This window comes from Lutjanus erythropterus, chromosome 15 (assembly GCF_056507025.1).
Source record: "Lutjanus erythropterus isolate fLutEry1 chromosome 15, fLutEry1.hap2, whole genome shotgun sequence".
In the NCBI taxonomy this organism is placed as follows: Eukaryota; Metazoa; Chordata; class Actinopteri; order Lutjaniformes; family Lutjanidae; genus Lutjanus; species Lutjanus erythropterus.
The window spans coordinates 17,879,489-17,898,954 of record NC_139331.1 but is presented as its reverse complement, the minus strand read 5'-3'; the positions used below and the strand labels follow the sequence as shown (position 1 = coordinate 17,898,954).

At 40.1% G+C, this 19,466-nt stretch overlaps 1 protein-coding gene across 3 annotated transcripts; it reads left to right on the top strand.

Annotated features, from left to right (window-relative positions):
• Positions 1-5,681: 5,681 nt before the first annotated feature.
• On the top strand, positions 5,682-14,548 carry zc3h14 (zinc finger CCCH-type containing 14). Of its 3 annotated transcripts, none has more exons than XM_084737973.1 (17): positions 5,682-5,821; positions 6,199-6,241; positions 6,577-6,691; positions 6,828-6,868; positions 9,045-9,216; positions 9,308-9,629; positions 9,728-9,888; positions 11,242-11,342; positions 11,426-11,584; positions 11,880-11,957; positions 12,089-12,245; positions 12,379-12,584; positions 12,805-12,943; positions 13,046-13,185; positions 13,297-13,379; positions 13,542-13,648; positions 14,319-14,548. In XM_084737973.1, exons 1-17 carry the CDS (start codon positions 5,786-5,788, stop codon positions 14,320-14,322), a joined length of 2,064 nt encoding a protein of 687 aa, XP_084594099.1. In that variant the 5' UTR covers positions 5,682-5,785; the 3' UTR covers positions 14,323-14,548. The 3 variants fall into 3 exon arrangements, with proteins under 3 accessions (XP_084594099.1, XP_084594100.1, XP_084594098.1); XM_084737974.1 differs by having other exon boundaries at positions 9,725-9,888; positions 13,300-13,379; XM_084737972.1 differs by having other exon boundaries at positions 9,725-9,888.
• Positions 14,549-19,466: the final 4,918 nt, after the last annotated feature.

Here is a 19,466-nt window from a genome sequence, read left to right as displayed (position 1 = left end):
GAAAGCTGGTTGCTAAGCAATGTTGGATTGATTATTGGGGGGGTGTCTTGTATCTTAGACTCTACCTATCTTGATTTAAAACTTAAAATACATAGATTTATGTAGTCCCCCTGACTCATTAAAATGTGGCTCTAAAGCACCACGAGTGGTCAAAAACTCAGCACGTCGTACCTTTAATCTTATATTTCCATGTCATGTTTTTGTTGTCAAATGTCATGATAGAGCAGCAACACTCAGATGATATTAAGTACAAATGACAAATAGCATTCCTCAGTGACCTGCCACTTGTTAAAGCAATTGTTCAGCATTTTTGGAGCTATAATTGATTACTTTTTTTCAAATGTAATGTGGAAATTGACACCAATCTTATGCCTCTGCAGTAAGTATAATAAGTATGTTTAGACTATAATCCATCCATCCATCCATTTTCTTCTTCTGCGTATTGACTTGTAGTGGCAACGGGCTAAGCAGGGTATTCCAGACGTCCCTCTCCCCAGTAATGCTTCCCAGCTCCTCCTGGGGGATCCTGAGGCACTCCCAGGCCAGATGAAATATGTAATCCCTCCAGTGAGTTCTAGGCCTACTCCAGGATCTCCTCCCAGCTGGACGTGCCCAGAAAACCTCAAAAGGAATGCACCCAGGAGGCCTGTTAATCAGATCCCCAAACTACCTCAGCCAGCTCCTCTCAACATGAAGAAGCGCCTCATCTTTAAGGTAGTGCGCGGCGAGTGTGGTGCTGTTGCACTAACTTTCCTTAATTAATTAGATTGGTGAATTAAGGAGGTCTGACACCAAGAAGGCGCTGGCAGTGTGTGCACTGGTGACAAATCATGTGTGTTTAATTAACTGTCATATGATTTGAAAGGTACACTTTAATGTTGCTGTGTAAGTGTGTATCACAGATGACACTGTAGTAGAGCAAACATAAATTACAAACTAAAGCTCCTCCCTCTAAAGTGTGATGGGTTGGAGCCCTAGAAAACTGCTGAAACTGCAGAAACCTGAGTGCCAACATGAGGGGAGCTCACGATTCATAGCGTATAAAAGAGGACCCCCCGAGATCTTTCTCTTTTGTCTTCTGCTGTCCAGACCAGACCCCAGTTTACTGTCCTTGTTTGAGTCACAGCAAACCGTGCGATTCTCTGTATTTTCTAAATTATTCTAAAAGTGGTTTTGAATAGAGTACAACGTTTTGGAGGACCTGAAGAGATTTTTCTCCAACAACAGTTATGTGCTGTAGCCATTTCTTGACAAACAGATTATCAGGGCGCCCAGTCTGTGCAGCATCTTCAGATACAGCGTGGGTTGCAGAATACCATTGGTGAGCTGAGGCTTACACAATGTCTACACAGCCCACCGAGCAGATCAGAACATAAGCAGAGCCGCAGCAGGTCCCGTCCTACGTCAGTGTCTACACAGGATATGTTCAGGCTCAGTATTGAGTGTGGGTCACCTGTGTTTGGCAGCACTCACACCAACACACAATTATTGTACTTTCTCTTGTTAAATGTAAGAAAATTGTCAGACTTTAAGCTTAAAAGTACACTTTGGTTGACTGCACAGGTGAAACACAAGCATATTGGCAGTCTTTATGAACAGCTGGATTTATTTAATTGAGGTGTATCTTTTCCGTCGGGTGTGCGTGCGATGGATGCTTGACACGACTGACACGACACAACTTGTGTGGGTAAGCTATAAAGTAAAAGGGACAGATCAGACAGAGATGCATCGCTTCAGGTACAGACACATCAAAAACACCTTGGTTAAGTATGTTGGGCAAAATAGTTGTTGCACCTGTAAAGCGGGGGCTGCGTGCACAACCGAATGTTCAAATATGATTACAAACACAAGCACTTGAAAAGTTGAGAATGTTTTAACTTTTATGTCTGCCTAAAAAATGCTAGAAAAGCTTGATGTGTGGTGCAAAAGAGGCAGTCACTGCATTCCATATGAAAACAATGGATCTGCTGGCAACGTGTTTCTAGCCATATATCTTATGATTTTAATTGCTCCTTAAAGCTAATGATGTATCATTTCTATATTAAAATGTCTAAAAATGCTAGACATAAGTTATATTATTCCAATTGTCTTCAACAATGGTCAATTTATTTGAGGCAACAGTGCAATTCCTTACAAGTTGTTAGTTGCTATAACTTCCAGGAAAAGTCTGCAAATGTTACGAAGTGTATCGTGAATAAAACTTTAATATTACCTCATTAATGAACCTGATTTCTGCTGAGTCATGTCAGAGAGATTTTCCATCGCAAGAGGGGAGAAACTAGGTCTTTTGTTTTTGTTTTAATGTGAGCGAAACCTCTAACAGCAGAGCTTACGGACTGCGTGTTGAACGTAGACTTCTCTACAGGCGCAGCAGTAGAAAACAGCACCCAGCTATTAATTTAACAAACAGATGATGATATAGAAATGGTTGTTTTTGTGGTCTGTATAATGATGTCTTATAACTGTACATACAGTATGTAAAAGACCAAAATCACACAGTTATAGTAGTTTAGAGTTGAAAAGGTGAGGTAAGGTAAGTTTCAGGTGAAGTAAGGTAATGTTGAACAAGAGCGTGCACTCGTTGGATGAGTAAAATTCAACACCAGAACACGCAGCAGGGCAGACTGACTGGCGGTGATGGTACTGGACAATGACTGTTTTGACTCCACTGATGGATGTTTTTACCACACTATTGTTAGAGGGGTCTTTCCTCTCCCTTGATCCAATTAAAATAAGAGCAGCAATGATATAGAGCGCCTTTGTGTCCTGAGATGAATTTGTTTCTGTCATACTCCAGAGTTTCTATTGGGGCCATCTGAGGTTCTTTTACACTCTCATTGAAAGCAGATAGAACGTGTCGCCCTCTTTACACCCTCAGACTGATCCACTTCAGTTTCCGCTTGAAGGTAAGTTATGGTGAGGATGACTAATTGCTGAAGTGACCGTTAAGTATCAGTATGTATGCAAAGTTTCCCGGCAGCTCACACGGGCCCCTCACCCATGTGAATTTGAATAAAGGCATTTTAGGTAAAGAGGGTTTGACAATTGTTGATGTCTCTAAATATTCAACACTATGTGCATCAGCTTTGATAGTGTGAACAAAGCAGACAGAGAAACGGACCAGACGGCGGCAGCAGCAGCTGAGAGTGTGTGACGCTTGTCTAGACGGCGAGCAAGATCCTTCCCGTCATTGTTGGTTGGCATTGAGGAGCTGCAAAACAGGAAATAATCTCCGAGGGAAAACATACAGCAACACACATTAGAGAGTCAAAGACGCGCTCTGTAAAAAACTGGAGTGGAGCATTAATTTTAAATTAAATTAAAATTAAATTCTTGACCAAAGCACAACCTGGGCTGATCCATGCCCTTTTTTTTCTTTTCTTTGTTTGTTGATCTCCTGAGTGCCTCTTATGTTACCCATTAAAAACTGAAGAGACTGTCCAGGACAAGAAACAGCAATGATTATGTAAGTTTAACAGACTTAAGACAATAATACAACTTTAATCCTTTAGCTCTGTGTTTTGTTAACCAATCTGTTTTTCAAACTCTGGCTGAACACTATTTGAATTTGGTCTTCAGTGATTCCAGATTTCGGTATGTGAACCAGTTTTTGGTCAGTGTTTAGTGGAGTAGGTCATACATCACTGGACCGTGACATGTCCTTGTGGTGGGACCCCCACCCACCCACACACACACACACAGTGGTGTGAATTTAATGGTCTCTTGCACCATCTGGTGGATGCAGCAGTCAAGTCTGAAATGGTCCAAAGCTGATGAAATCTTAGTTTTGCTTTCTGTCCATGAAGGAATGTTCTCAAATATGAAATTTAATATTATACAAGTCTCTGCTTGTTTATGAAAAATCATGGGCCTCCAGATTCTCATCAGATTCAGATTCAATTTTTCATTATACAGTGCAACTACTAATGCAACAAAAAAATATTGCAGCATCTGACATTAATATTACTCGTTATTTCCTCATTAGGATATTGAGGATCTTGAGAAAACCCTTGAAAAACAACATTAGAAGCTGGAAAACAGTTTGTCCATTCATATAAAATCACATTCAAAAGATCACTTTCTGGGGGAGCTCCCATAGCTCAGTTGGTGGAGCATTCACCCCACGCACTGAGGCTGCTGGTTCGATTCCTGCCTGTGACCCATTTGCTGCATGTCATTACCCCTCTCTCTGCTCCCCTTCCTGTCATGTCTTAAGCTGTCCCTATCCAAAATAAAGGCAAAAGCTCAAAAAATAGTATTTAAAAACATATATATACCACTTTCTTAAATAAATTTGGTTTGTCTGAAGGGAGAAAAACGACAGCAATATATTTAAAATACTGAAGACTGGTTGTTGTCTGATTTTTCATCCTCCTTTTTGACTTCACATGTTGATAATGGTTAAATTAAGAAATATGTTAATGGAGTCTGGCAGACAGTCACCGAAAAACTCAGTGTGTGTTTTCAGAACTGCGAGCTTCTGTTTTCAGAATAATGAACTTAGCTTTATACTGATAGACAGCTGACAGTTAGAAGCAGCTGATCAACTTACAGTGCTGGACTTGTAGTTGCTTAATATTGTCAAATTACAATATTGCTATCACCTTGCACTCCTGAATGGTCCTGCAACTTGCACAAAGTTTCTCAAGTTCCTCAAAGAAAATAAAGTAGTTTGAATTTGAACTGAATTGTTTGACTCATTTTTGTAATTGCTTTAATCTTGTCTCTAAACTGATTGTTAAAGTGATTGTTGTAATATGTGGCTGTGGTGCAAATATGATGTTTCATCTTTTTATCATATGGTGTGAATTTGATGCCTAATGAAGGTTTATGACTGAAACATAGCATTTTTACTGTAATGCTAAACATGTACATCTTAATAGTTTCTTTAGGAATACTAAATGTTGTATTTTACTGCTGCAGATGTTTAAGGCTGAGCTAATTGTGTATACCAGTTCCACTGGTGGCACTCCAGCGCCCTCTAGTGGTACACTGAGAAATGTCTTAAAAATGAATGAAGATGAAATAAATAAGTTTTGCCTATCCTAAAATAATTTTGTTTTAATATCACCCTGCTATGTTGCTGTCCCGTGAAAACCACGTAGCCCTAAAAAGTACTTTACTGACAAGTAGGTTTTCACATATAAGGAATTTGCTGTGTTGTGTTGGTGCATAAACAGTAAGCAAGCATTGCAAACCAGGAAGCATAAATAGAAACAAAACTGACAGTAGTGTACAAACCAAACAAGAAAATCTGTACAATATGGACGTTATTTAAATTAAAGAGCAGCAGAGTTTGTGCAGGATTGTGCAAACGTTCACTTTATAGTATATTTAATTTTCACTGGACAGAATAGGTATGAAAATGCAATCTTAAAATTACCAGTCGCTGAAGCTGTAAAACAAATGTAATGGTATAAAAAGTGATATATACTCTTCTGAGATGTAGTGGAGTAGAAGTACAACGTTGCATAAAATGGAAATAAACAAGTGCTTCAAAGTTGTTCTTAAGGAAAGTACTTGAGAAAATGAACTCTCATCCACCAGTTACATTATGGCACCGAAAATATTATTTAAAAACTTGACATCTTAGCCAAGAATTTAAAACCACTGAAAGAGAGAAAAAAAAATGTAGTAGTAAAATAACTAATTTTGTCCCTGCTCGGCTTCCACCGTCGGTCACGTGACCAAGCGTCATATTTGACCCTGCTGGTTAGCGGTGCAGCTGGAGGAAAAACAGGCGCTTCTTTTGTACCTTTTTTTTTATATAATTAAAAGAAGAAGCATGGAGATTGGTACAGAGATCAGCAAGAAAATCAGGGTGAGTAACATTATGAACTGAATATGAGTGAATTGATCCGGACAGAAAGCCTGGTCAGACGTTAGCCAGCTAGCTAACATTAGCCTGCTAGCGATGTCTCAGTTGGTCAGAATGGTAACAAGGTGTTTATTTTCAAGGCCGAGAAACGGTTCGCCACATTTTACAGACCTTTACACACGTGTTAGTAGTTTTTTGTTTGTTTTTTAAATGTAACTTGTATAGTAACGGCACGTATTGTAAGTGCTATGTTGTCGGTTTTTAGGTAATGCAAATGAATGATATCAGAGCATCTGCATGTCGTCCATAATTTGTTTAGCTAGCTAATATAATGTTCTCTGTAATATTGTGTGTAATATTTTGCTTTTGCTCTGTGTCAGGCTGCTATAAAGGGCAAGCTTCAAGAGCTCGGTGCATATATTGGTAAGTGAAGTAACTACTATTACTATAGCGTGAGCTCCTTAAGGTCATATATACAGGAGAAAAAAGATGTTCTGTGGTTTCAATCTTTTAATTAAAGAAGGTACAAATATTCTAATCTAAGTAAAACCTTTGATGTAAATAGTCATTACACTAGTAAATCTCGTTCATTTTAAAATGAGCTTCTTTCTCCTAAGGTAGAATTGGAAAAGAGGTATGGTGTATATTGTTTAACTGCCATTTTCTTCTGTGAAGAACTTTGTAACCTTGTTAAGAAAAGTTCTATATAAATGAAAATCATATGTGCATGTTTATATTTTCTCTCCTTACTGTTTTAGATGAAGAGCTTCCTGACTATATCATGGTGATGGTAGCAAACAAGAAAACATCCCAGCAGATGGCTGATGATCTTTCCCTTTTCCTTGGAAACAACACTATTAAATTTACAGCCTGGTATGATCACAACAAACAAAAAAATGTGTATTTACCGTTATTAAATCCTACCTTGTTTTGTATCTGCAACAAGAGTTATTCTCAACACTGCTCCATCTATTTTCGCCATAACATGGGTTTATTTGTTTGATTCTAGGCTACAGGGTGTCCTCGAGAAGTTAAGATCTGTTGCAGTGGGTAAGTACACTTTTAAATTAACTGTGGTAGAAATCTATGGATTGAAATGGATGAAATGTTTAATCTGTGCATTGACACGTTAGTTAACCTGCCAAGCCTCCTAAGCACACATGCGTCATGTTGGGAGGCTCTGGTGTCTGGAGTTAAAAATAGGATGCAACCTTGGAGATGTTCCAGACTCCCCTGATAATATTGAATGAGAGACAATGTTTACAGAGGTTTACCCTCATTGTTTTGCTGTGCGATACACTGAGATGAAGTCTAAAATTTTGATATAATGTTGACCTAACTTTAAGGTCAACATTTATGTTCTACAGCTGAGCTCATAACATCTCTATGCTTTGGCCTCTGGTTGATTCAGGAGCACATATTAAATTATGCAAGTTACAGGTTAGGCTTTTAAGCATCTGAAGCACATTAAAAAGATAATTAATTTGAATGCAACTTTCCCAAATCCCACACTAAGTAAATGCAGTGATGAAGAAAAGTTGTCTGGTCAGTCTTCACTTTGATGAACAAATCAATAAACTTAAGGAGCCTCAGTTCTTATTTGAGCATATGAGTTTAATACCATACATATCCGTGCACAGATAAGATCTTTATACAGTGTGTTCATGTAGACACAGTTCATAACAAAAGCTTTTTGGTTATTTCAGCTTACGTCAAAGCAGCCAGTCTTAGTATCTTCTATTTACAAGCCCCACACCAGCGGTGGCTAGTAGGCACACACCACCCTGACACTTCATGCCACTGTCCTAGTTGTATAGTTAGTTGTAGTTGTTGTTCACTTTTCACTGTGGGTTGGTTGAACTGTTTTGCTTGTGCCTGCATCTACGTGGAAAAAAATTAATAAACATTCACTCGCTGCCTGTAGTCTATAACCTGCCCCCCGTAGCGGCTCTTCTTCTCTACTTCTGTGGCAGCTGGACTTCTCCTTTTCCTCTCCTCACCTCTGTCTCTCTGTGTGTGAGTGTGTGTGACAACTGAGAGACTAGCTAGTGTTCGTTTGTTCCTCTGTGACATTAGACTGAATATCTTTGGGTTGTGGGCAAAACAATTTGAGGACCTCATCTTGGGCTTTGAGATCAACATTTTTCACCATTTTCTGACATTTTACATGCCAAACAAATAATCAGGAAATAATCAACACATTGATTGACTATGAAAATAATATAGCCTTTATGAGTAGTTTCCTAGTCGATGTTGTTGCTATATTTCCTTTTCTTTGTGATATTCTCCACCATATATTCTGTCTAAATCTGTAGAGCTTATGACTTTGTGTGACTGTCAGTTTCTCCTGCTGGACATAGGCAGAAAAGATCAGTTAACCTGAACTTGACCCTCTTGTGCACCATTTGATGGACATCAAACACAGCTCTGTAATGGTAGCCTTCCCTGCTTTATTCATTGCCATTTGATGAAGGCCAGATTTTTAGAAAAGTGTCTGTGCTCCTGTTGTTTGACTTTGGGAAAACTAGAGCCAGTGATAATGTGGGACATCGCCTCAGTATGTGGGACGCAGGACAAGGGATTAAAGCCCTGTGCACTGCTACATAAAGCAAGACACCCGATCATCCTGCCACTAATGTCAAATATGTGTTTTAAAAAACTTAGATATTCAACTAAGGACAAATAAGGCTACGTTCACTGCAAGCCTTAGTGCATGATTGTGATTTATTGTGCAGAGAAAGAGCCAATGGCTGCCACTTGCGTGTGGAGGTGTGTGTGGATACAAAATCAGACGCAGGAGTGATGCGATTGCAACATAAATGCACCCAAAATGTCAGGATGACAGCGGCTACTTTTAAGTTTTGCAGAAAGACGCTGCAAAAAATCAGGTCTGTACCTGATTTAGAACCACATATGAAAGTGGCCCAAAACAGAATTGAAAAGATCAGATTCCATGTGATCTATGCTGGTCACACTGCCATGACAAAATCACATCTGATTCACATATGAGCAAGAAAATCTGATTTGGGCCAATTTGCCTGCCGTGTGAACAGAGCCTAAGGCTCATCAAGTTTATTCTTTTATTTATCGAAGTAAAGACCGGCACTTTATTCACCAGCTGAAGGGATAACAGTTTCATACTTGCTGAATACATGTGATCTGTGATTGTAGTGTCTCAAATGAGCTCATGTTTTTTTCCCTCCACTTGTCTCTGTGGTTGTTTCAGAGCCTGCGTCCCTCAGACATCAGCTGCAGTCTGACAGCAGCGTTGCATCTGTGAAGAGCCGATCATCTGTAAGTGAAGACAGCAGAGCAGAGGAGTCGAAGGGGCTGACGGTGTCGAGTTCACGCTCTGACAGGACTGAAGCACGCGTGTCCAGTTCTGCTCATGAAAGCAGGTGCAAAATATAAATCCAGATCTTTATTGTCTTAAACAGCATGTATACCAGATCCTGCAGATGTAAAAACACTTTCTCTGTTTGTCATCAGGAGAAGCAACCTGGAGAAGAGTTCCTCCCGGCTCACCTCCACTGTAAAGCCCCTGATGGAGTTGCTGCCCTCTGAGGCTGTTATTGACATCAAACCAGAGATGGATGATGACCTCATCGCTGACGACCCTGTAGAAATAGGCACCAATCATAGTCGAACACGTGGCGCCGCTACTAGACCCACAGCTGAAATCTACAGGCCAGGTCAGAGCAAGTTTACATCAGTGATCTCTGCAGACACATGTCGAGCCTCAGAGGGATCCTCTCACAGCAGGCAACAGGACATCAGAGGCAGCAGAACCTCCAGAACATCATCCAGTAAGGTACAAAATATGATGATCACTTTCTGTGTATTGAAAAAAAGTGTCAGACTGGTGCAATTAAGGATCAGCAATAATGTTCTGCCGTCTTTATTCAGCAGGAAGAATTGTCACGGAAGCGTAAGGCACCGGTAGCGAGTTCGGTGGTGCGAGTAAACCGAGCGGCAGATGAAGACAGCGATGATGTGGAAGAGGAGGATACAGGATATGGAGGCAGAGGCCTGTCCAGTAGAGTGTCCCTACCCTCTAAACCAGAACGCAAGTCAGTGTTAACACCTCATATGATATTTTGGAACATTTAAATTTATTTATCGAGCACATTTAAACACAACAGAAAACCAAAGGGCTATACAATCAAAAGCCATGAGAACAACACAGTAAAAACTGCATAATTAAACAATACAAAATAAAAACCATTAAAGCAAAATCTAAAACTACACCATAAAGACAATTTTATGGTGAACATTGTTGAATCACAGAGCAAACCAGGATGTAAGTCACTGTTAATAATCACAGATATGTAACAAATGTGATCTGTCTTGGGTTTGTATTTAGTCAGAATCCATATGTGACGCTGGTCTTATTTGACACTGCAGTAATTATTATAATGGGAGATCTTTTTACTGTCACTAAAAAAAAACAACAAAAGAAAATCCAACAGTTTTTCTCAGTCATTTTGGCTCCTTTTACAAAAGGTAACCCACCCAGAATATTTCATCCATACTTCAGTAAATGAGCCAAAGCCCCCAGAATTAAATTGAAAATGAAATTGTGGTCAATCCTTGGAATGTTTCTGATGTACAATCTCTGTTTTGTTCTTTAGTGATGTACAGACAATGTCAGTTTTGTCCAGGTGAATGCTATGGAGTAACTAATTGCACTGAGCATTTTAGCTTTAGATTTCAACTACAAGTAAAAGTCAATACTGCAAAATACTGTAATACACAGACAAAGGATACGCACATGTGTATTTATACAGGAAATGTATTTTGTAGCAATGTGTTACATGTACTGTAAACAGAAAATTCATGAATTCAAGGTATAAATTGTGCAGAGAAAGTTTTGCTACACATGACCCCTATGCCATAAAAGACCCTGTGATTAAAAAACAGTACATTGTACCTCCACAGAGTTTCACACACAAATACACATACACATACACACACACACACACACACACACACAGGTCATTTCTTTAATTGCACAGGATGATTTTTTTCATTCCACATCGACAGATTTTGATAAGTGAAAGTATTTTTTTGCTCAAACAAAGTATATTTAGAAATTATGAAGACTGTTGAGAATCTCACTGAAAATCAACTCATCGGTTTTGATCAGCGAGACATGTCCAAGTGGTGATTGTGCACATTGTTGACAATTGGACTCTTTTGCACACATGCTAAAACATGCAAAAGTTGAGATTTGCTTTAATGGATGAGAAATTCAAATCTGTTGTGAACGACAAACAAATTGTTCAGAAATTCAGACGTCAAATTTTCTTCTTTAACTTTCTTATTTGAGAACTGAGCCAAAGCAAGCGAGAAAAACTGTTAATCATCAGACAGCTGACATTCTCTGCTGGGCTTTAACACGACTGTGGTTTCTGTTGTTTCAGACCTACTCTCCCTCCAGCTAAGCAGGCCAACAGGAATCTGATACTGAAGGCCATTTCTGAAGCTCAAGACTCAATCACCAAAACCACAGCCTACCCTACAAGTACGTTTTAACATGTTACCATGAACGTCTCACTTGTCTTTATCATTTTCTTACATTGTCTCTCCCTCCACCCCTCTCCACAGTACCACAGAGGCAGACTGTTCCTGTGGCACCTCGCACTCGCTTGGCCAGCAGTGAAGAGATGACTGCAGCCATCCAGCTGGTCCAGGAGCACCTCCACAGCCTGGCCCCCCGGGTTCAAGCCTACACCTCCACAGAGCTACCTCCATCCAGAGCGCCTGGTGTGTGAAGTGTATAATTATTATAGCATGTGGGGGGTGTTTTACTGAGTCTGCACAACGCAGTTAATGTTTAGAGAAGTGAACTAATAAACTGTTGTGAAAATATTTCCATTATTTTAAGTCCAGAGTCAGGATAAGAGGGAAATCTCACAGAGCTGAATATGCATAATTCTTAATGTTTTTGGATGTGATGTTTAGAATAAAAATTAACAACTGGAGGGACAAAGGCTGGTCTTATGTTTTATGTTCTTCCTTGTTAATTTTTGTTTTGTGTGACTTTACATTTTCCCCCCAGCTCCAGCGAGATCTTTAGCGTCACGCCTCCAGTTGGACTTGGTAGAAAGTGGCGAGGGAGCAGAGCAGAGCGACTATGGTGAGACAACTTCAGAAAATCCTGACAATAAAAGTTTCTTCTCACAAACGTTCAGTCACCTTAGAACCTTTAAAAGTGTAAACAGTGATAAATATCCCAGAAGATGCCTAATTTATTGTCTCTACCTGTAGGAGTTGAGGTCACTGCAGGCAGTGAAGCGAAGACATTTGACACCCGCTCTTTCATAGTGAGTCGACCACAACTCCAAGAAGCTCCAGCCGTAAGCCAGCAGCGTCTTCAGGTCAAAGAGGACATCCAGTCTGCGCTAGCACGCACTGTCCAGGCCAGGTACACACACACCCATACACACAAAAGATTCTCTCAGATCTGTCCATCTCTAAGCATTAAGTGTGTTCCACTGTTAATTTTGTCACGTTTTATTTTCTCCTCTCTGCTCTGCTGATTTTCTCTCCCACACCAGTAAGGAGAGGAGTGACTCTGCCAGCCCCAAGTTCATAGTGACATTAGACGGCGTACCGAGCCCCCTGGGGAATCTGGCAGACTGTGAGATGGAGCTAGATGATGTCAGACCGCCTACAAAGGTCACAGAAGCAACTGTTCACGTCAACAGGCAGCCCAAAGTCAGCGTCCTTCAGAGGCTACAGGGAGGAGTCACATCATCAGAAGGTGAAGCATCTCAGCAGAATTAAGGGTTATCTGACAATATTTGTTCTTTTCAGTTGATCCTGTTTGCAGCTAACGGTGACTGGCCCCAAAAATCCTGATTAAGAATAAGTCTGTACTGTATTTGTGAATAATACAACATTTCGTAGTAGAGGTTTGTGTTTTTACTGAATTAAGGAGTTTGGTGATGTTTATCCCTTTACATTCTGTCCTCTTCTGGCAGATGAGGTCATGGACTTTGAGATGGCGGAGGAGGACGCCGTCCCTTTAAAGAAACAGAAGGTGCTGGAGCGATGCAAGTTCTGGCCAGTCTGTAAAAGCGGAGATGAGTGTTTGTACCATCACCCGACAACACAGTGCAAGTAAGTATTTGTGTTTTCAAACAGAAGAAAAGATGACACAAGTTTTACTGCTCACCACTTGCTAAATCAAGATTCATCATTTTTCTGTGTTTTGTTTTTCAGGACTTTTCCCAGCTGCAAGTTTGGGGATAAATGCCTTTTTGTCCATCCTAACTGTAAATACGACGCCAGGTGTAGCAAGCCAGACTGTCCTTTCACTCACGTCAGCCGCAGAGGCACAGCGGCTCCTCCGCCCAGGCCAGGTACTCTCTCATGAACACACACTGTAGGGTGGGGGGGCGTCTGACAGATGACACAGAGAGAGGAAGAGAATTAATTTTATTTATCTCTGACTTGACTCTTCATGTTCACAGCAGTGCAGCCAGTGCAAACCACAAGTGTGTGTCGCTTCTTCCCAGAATGCAAGAAGATGGACTGTCCGTTCTATCATCCCAAGGTAAGAAAAACATTCTGAAGTGTAGATGTGAAGCTCTGATTCTGTAATTGTGAATTTTAGTTTTTAATTTAAAGGAGAGGTGCTTTAAAAGCTGCACTAGTTAGTACACATTCTGCACTAATCCTAAGATGCATGTCTAAATGTCATTCCTCTTCTCCACAGCCTTGTCGCTTTGCAGCGCAGTGTAAACGAGCCGGATGTACGTTCTACCACCCAACCACATCTGTGCCTCCGAGACACGCCCTGAAGTGGACAAAAACACAGAGCAGGTGAACAGACGGAGGTCATACAAAGCGAATGTCAACGAGCAAACCGTTTTTAGATCGCAGTGGAAATGTTGTTTGAAATGCTAAAAGTCAACAAATATGGATTGAAGCAGAATATTTTGTTAGATAAAAACGTGTGAGTTTTTTTGGAATGACTGTATTTTTCTCAATAAATTCTGACTTTTATACCTCATAACGCTCTGAAGTTGGAGTTGGAAATGTGCAGATTACACAAACTGGAAACAACCCTACACAGTCACCTCTGGAATCTAATTCTACAGAACAAATAGTATAATACTAATAATATGGCTTTATCAGTAACTGCAGAAATTGCAGGTTTAAACAGATGTGCAAACAGAATTCAGACTTCAACATTATGGACGAAGCTTCCTACTGTTCGGTACAACCTTATGTAAATGCATCTCAGATAATCCACAAAGACTAAGCTCAAATAATAAATGAGGCTGTTCCACCCAATAAAACATTAAAAAACTGTTCAACAAAAGCCACAATTTAAGCACTGCATTATTTGTATCTGATAATTGATATTGTTAATTTCTGATACTAATAATAATTTATTATAAAGACAAATTAAGCTTGAAATGCAGCTTATAAAGAAATGTGGTCATATATTTTGCACCCACTAAATGCTGTCTGTCTTTGTGTCTCACAGCTAATAAAGCCCAGGATTCTGACAGAAGTCTGGCGACGGTTAACACCACCAAGCTCTGGAAGATGTTCTGTATCTGTGTTTATGGATTTTCATTCTCAAATTCATCTGTTGTTTTATTTTATTTTAATGGATCATTTGGACAGATTTTTAAGTGAAGTGTTTTGTAAGATGAACAGTCAGGTTTTTGCCGATGCTGTCAGAATATTAAAATTCTCCACAGTTGAAGTTTACATTGATCTCATCTCGTCATTTGTGTCATGTTCTTAAAAATGTTGGATCAAGCAGATGTTCAACACTGACTGATGATCATTTTAAAACATTTTTGACAAATCAGTGAAGATTGTTCAGTGGAGCTTTTGTTCTCCACCATTGGATAAGATCAGGTGCAAGACACATGTAGTAGCTATAGAACCAAAAACTACAATTTTCAGTTATATTAAAAACAATGTACATAGAATGTATTTTATTCTGGTGAACTCAAGATTTGAGTCCCTGTTAACACTGGAAAATTAAGTAGTTGTCAGACCAGGAGATGCTGACACACTGATGAAACCTTTATGATACTGTGACGTAGGCGGGTTTGGAGTTCCCTTCTAGTTGTAACGGTTGTATTTTTCACGATTAGAAGCTAGAAGCTGCTTACAGCGTGATGATGTCAAGTCCATGTCAAAAACACACTTTTCCATTCACTTCTGTCAGTGTTAACTGTGGTGACAATTTTGTTCTTGCGAGAGTGAAGCAACTGTTCAAATGTTGAAAACACAACACAGAAACATAGAAGGCCTCCATGTTTTACAACAGACAACAAGTACCTGCAGGAGTTAAATGCTGGTCTACCAAAGTAAAATATTCCTTGTTCATATGATTTTGGTTTTAAGACAGTTTCACAACTTCAGCTTCACAATTCAGACAGAAATGTTAAAACAGATCTGCTAGTCACAGTTCAAATTTCCGCAGTTGCAGCATGCGCGCTCCCTGATGACGTCACGTCAGTCCAAGTCAGAAGCCCGATGAGCTCGTGAGTTGCTCGCCGGGTGCGGTGGCGCGCGCCTGTAATCCAAGCTCCCGGGAGGCTGAGGCTGGCGGATCGACTGAGCTCAGGAGCTCTGAGCTGCAGTGGACTGTGCTGATCGGGTGTCCGCGCTAAGTTCGGTATCGATATGGTGATCCTGGGGGAGCCCGGGACCACCAGGTCGTCTAAGGAGGGGTGTACCGGCCCAGGTCGGAGACGGAGCAGGTCAAAGCCCCCGTGTCGCTCAGTAGTGGGATCGCACCTGAGAATAGACGCTGCAGTTCAGCCTGAGTAACTCAGCGGGACCCAGTCTTTATACACTCATTATTAAACTACTGTCACCACACACACACTCAAACATCACACAGCAGCTCTGTCGCTGCTTCTTCATCTTCTTATTCACATGAAAAACCTTCACACACACCTGCTGCTCTGCTGCTTCTACACCGCCTCCACCTGGAGAACACCTGCAACTACAACAACCACACTCAGCACTTCTCATCATGTCCTGCAGGTGGAGCCAAACTACAACTACAAACATTAAACTGCCTCCTTGTGAGAAACTCATGAACACACTTTTCCATTCAGCTTTATCAGTGTTTCTGTGCTGATAGTTTCGTTCTAGTGAAAATGGAGCAACTGTTCAAATGTTGAAAACACAAGACAAAAACATAGAGGGCCTCCAGATGTTACAACAGACAAGTATCTGCAGGGGTTTGATGCTGTTGTACCAAAGTGAAATATTCCTTGTCTGTATGATTTTGGTCTGAAGACAGTTTATATGATGTTTCTGATCTGCTGTCTGAACCCACTGACAGATGATTTTACACGTTCACATTGAAAATCCATCTCATTCTTCAGCTCTGCTCTTTTACCAACATGTTGTTTTCTCTGTAAAGTGTCATCAGGCCGCAGTGTTTCATCCCAACATGGAACTCACGGCTGTTTTTCATTAATTCTGCTCAGAGATAAATAAATTAATTATAACTTTTGTTTAGTTTATAAAGTTTCAGGTGTTAAAACACCTGAACCACACCAGAAAAATACTTTGGTTTATTTTTTTCCCCATCACAGCTTCTTTTCAGTCAGTTGTCACTGCAAAAGGGCAAAAAACCACAAAGTCTCAGCAGCCTAACTTGACTCTGTATGTTCACACCAGCCAAAATGCCAAAACGCAGGATGATTGCTGCTTGTTCCCACACTGTTAGTACATGGACTGTTTGATCTTTAAAAAGGGGTAAAATAATTTTCACTGAGGCTCAGTCACATGCAGTTTAATGGCACGTAAAGAGCTCTTTAAAATCACCGGGTAGAAAATACTTAAAAGTTGGTACACTGGCTGCACGGGGGCTTACATCAGGTCTACAGCAGAGAAAAGTTTCAACCTCTGTGGTGTCTTGTACACGTTTTACTTTTTTGTCAGTTTGTCTGTTGTAACGGGCAAAAAAACAAAGAAAACCACAGAGGCCCATCCTGCTAACTTGTCTTCATGGCACAGAAGGTCCCACAGGTTGATTGTTGCTTCTTCCTACAGATGGATTTTTGAAAGATAAATAAAGAATTTATTGTTTTTATCAAGCTGAAATATTTCTGTCTGAGGCTTTATGGCATAGGAGTTATTCAAATATTTTACTACTTTCTGACAGGAAAACTGCTGTGTAAAATTAGTAAAATGTTTTTGTTTGTTTGAGCTGTTTCACTTTGATAACCCCTTTTTCCTCTCTCTCTCTCTCTCTCTCTCTCTCTCTCTCTTTTTTAACAGATTACAAAGTTGTAAAACAGCCGTGATTTATGGTGTAACTCTAACAGGATGATTTTCTGTTGAGTTGTGATTTTTAATTCTCATATTACTTTGTTATTCTTTTCAGGTTGTCCTGTCAGTGATACTGTGTTTGATTGGATAATGGCCCCTGTCAATTAATAGACCCAATAATCTCAGGCAGTTGATGAATGTGATGGACATGCCATTGATTTGGACAAGTGAGACATTTAGATGTGTTTGTTTCTGATTGTTTTGACTCTGTAGTTGTGTCTGTTGTTGACTTTGACTGATTGACTGCTGACAGTCATTCATGTGACGTTTCATCACACAACCATTAAAACAATTCGGCTGATTTATGATCAGATCAGATCGAATATAACGTGTTAAACTACTGCTGATGCGCGCTCCCTGATGACGTCACGTTAGTCCAACTCAGAAGCCCGATGAGCTCGTGAGTTGATCGCCGGGTGCGGTGGCGCGCGCCTGTAATCCAAGCTCCCGGGAGGCTGAGGCTGGCGGATCGACTGAGCTCAGGAGCTCTGAGCTGCAGTGGACTGTGCTGATCGGGTGTCCGCGCTAAGTTCGGTATCGATATGGTGATCCTGGGGGAGCCCGGGACCACCAGGTCGTCTAATGAGGGGTGTACCGGCCCAGGTCGGAGACGGAGCAGGTCAAAGCCCCCGTGTCGCTCAGTAGTGGGATCGCACCTGAGAATAGACGCTGCAGTTCAGCCTGAGTAACTCAGCGGGACCCAGTCTTTATACACTCATTATTAAACTACTGTCACCACACACACTCAAACATCACACAGCAGCTCTGTCGCTGCTTCTTCATCTTCTTATTCACATGAAAAACCTTCACACACACCTGCTGCTCTGCTGCTTCTACACCGCCTCCACCTGGAGAACACCTGCAACTACAACAACCACACTCAGCACTTCTCATCATGTCCTGCAGGTGGTGAGTCTCAAGATCTTTCTATTAAACTAAACATCAGTTGACATATGCAAACAAACTGGTTCATTCCATTCAAATGTGACACCAACCTGTTGACATTTCCAACATAATTTCTTCATCAGAAAGTTGTCTTGTGTGTGTCCACATTTGCTGTTCACATAAAATAGATCTTTACACATTATGGCTGAGTTGCACCAACAAGAATGATTTTTTTTTTTATTTGATTAAATAGTGGTTTAACTCTCTTTAATAATGTTGAGGGACAGACTCAACCCACCTGAGTTTTATGATTAATCTCTTCTTTCTTTCACACCAGTTGATAATTCAACTAATAGTTTTTTCTCAAAGGAGGAGAAATTGGAGTTTCTCTGCTGAGTCATCATGAGTAGGCTAACTAGGCTAACAGATTTTTAAGCCTGATAACAAACAATTTAATTTTTAATTTGTCTAACTTTTCGACTAGCAAGCAAACGATATCATGTTTAGTCTTTAGCTAGCTAGCACACATTGTAACATTTTTTAACTTTTAGCTATCTAGTAAACAATATAACCTTTTTAGCTAGCAAGCACTTTTTCAAAACTTTTTAGCCATCTAGCACAGTGTAACATTTTGTTAAGGAATTTAGAGCAGCCCAAAGATAACTCTTTCTCAGCTCGTTTATATTTACTAGATCCTGACAGCACTCAAATTTATATTCTTTTTTTATTATTATTATTTTAATGTGGATAAGCAAGCATCCCCATATTGATTAAACTCATTAAACTCTTAAAGAGTTTGAATTTGAGTTTACATCACAAGGCTTGAATTTCCTAAGCTGAGAGTAGTTTTTAATTGTGCAACAAAGCTCTGCTTAATTTTGAATTTGAAATACTGATTTTAAACCTAGATTTACTAAACTCTGATCAGAACTAATCCTAGATTAAATGAATCATTGTTGGTGAAACTCATCTGGTGTTCCAGTACAATTGCTTTTGTCTTCATTTCTTCTCATATAAAACCTTTGTCCACGCCACCTTCTGTGGAATAGAGATGAGATCATCAGAGGTGAGAGTGACATGTGCAAGTCACAAGCAAGCCTTAAATTACTGTAGTGAGAATCAAGCAAGTCAAGCCAAGTCTTCTCAAGTCAAGTCAAGAGTCAAGTCCGATGATCTTCCCCAGTTTCCACATTTAAATCAGTTCAAGGACAGTGGTCATGAAAAGTTGAGTGTTATTTAACTAAAACTGTTGCAGCCTGCTGACATTCTCAAAATCTTACTGATATTTGATGTGTTGTGGTGATTAATAACAAGCCCCTCCAATGAATAACATAGGAGAGTTGGGTTCTGAAATTATCATATATAATTCATATAAATATAGGAATTAAAATATAGCTTTGTGTAATATGTATGTGTGTATATATATATATAATAAGTC

Excerpts from the sequence above, each read along its gene's own strand:
- zc3h14 (XM_084737972.1), top strand. The coding sequence starts at position 5,786 with ATGGAGATTGGTACAGAGATCAGCAAGAAAATCAGG. Across the intron at positions 6,692-6,827 it reads ACTATTAAATTTACAGCCTG|GCTACAGGGTGTCCTCGAGA; the intron begins GTATGATCACAA and ends GTTTGATTCTAG. Across the intron at positions 13,186-13,296 it reads GGCTCCTCCGCCCAGGCCAG|CAGTGCAGCCAGTGCAAACC; the intron begins GTACTCTCTCAT and ends TCATGTTCACAG.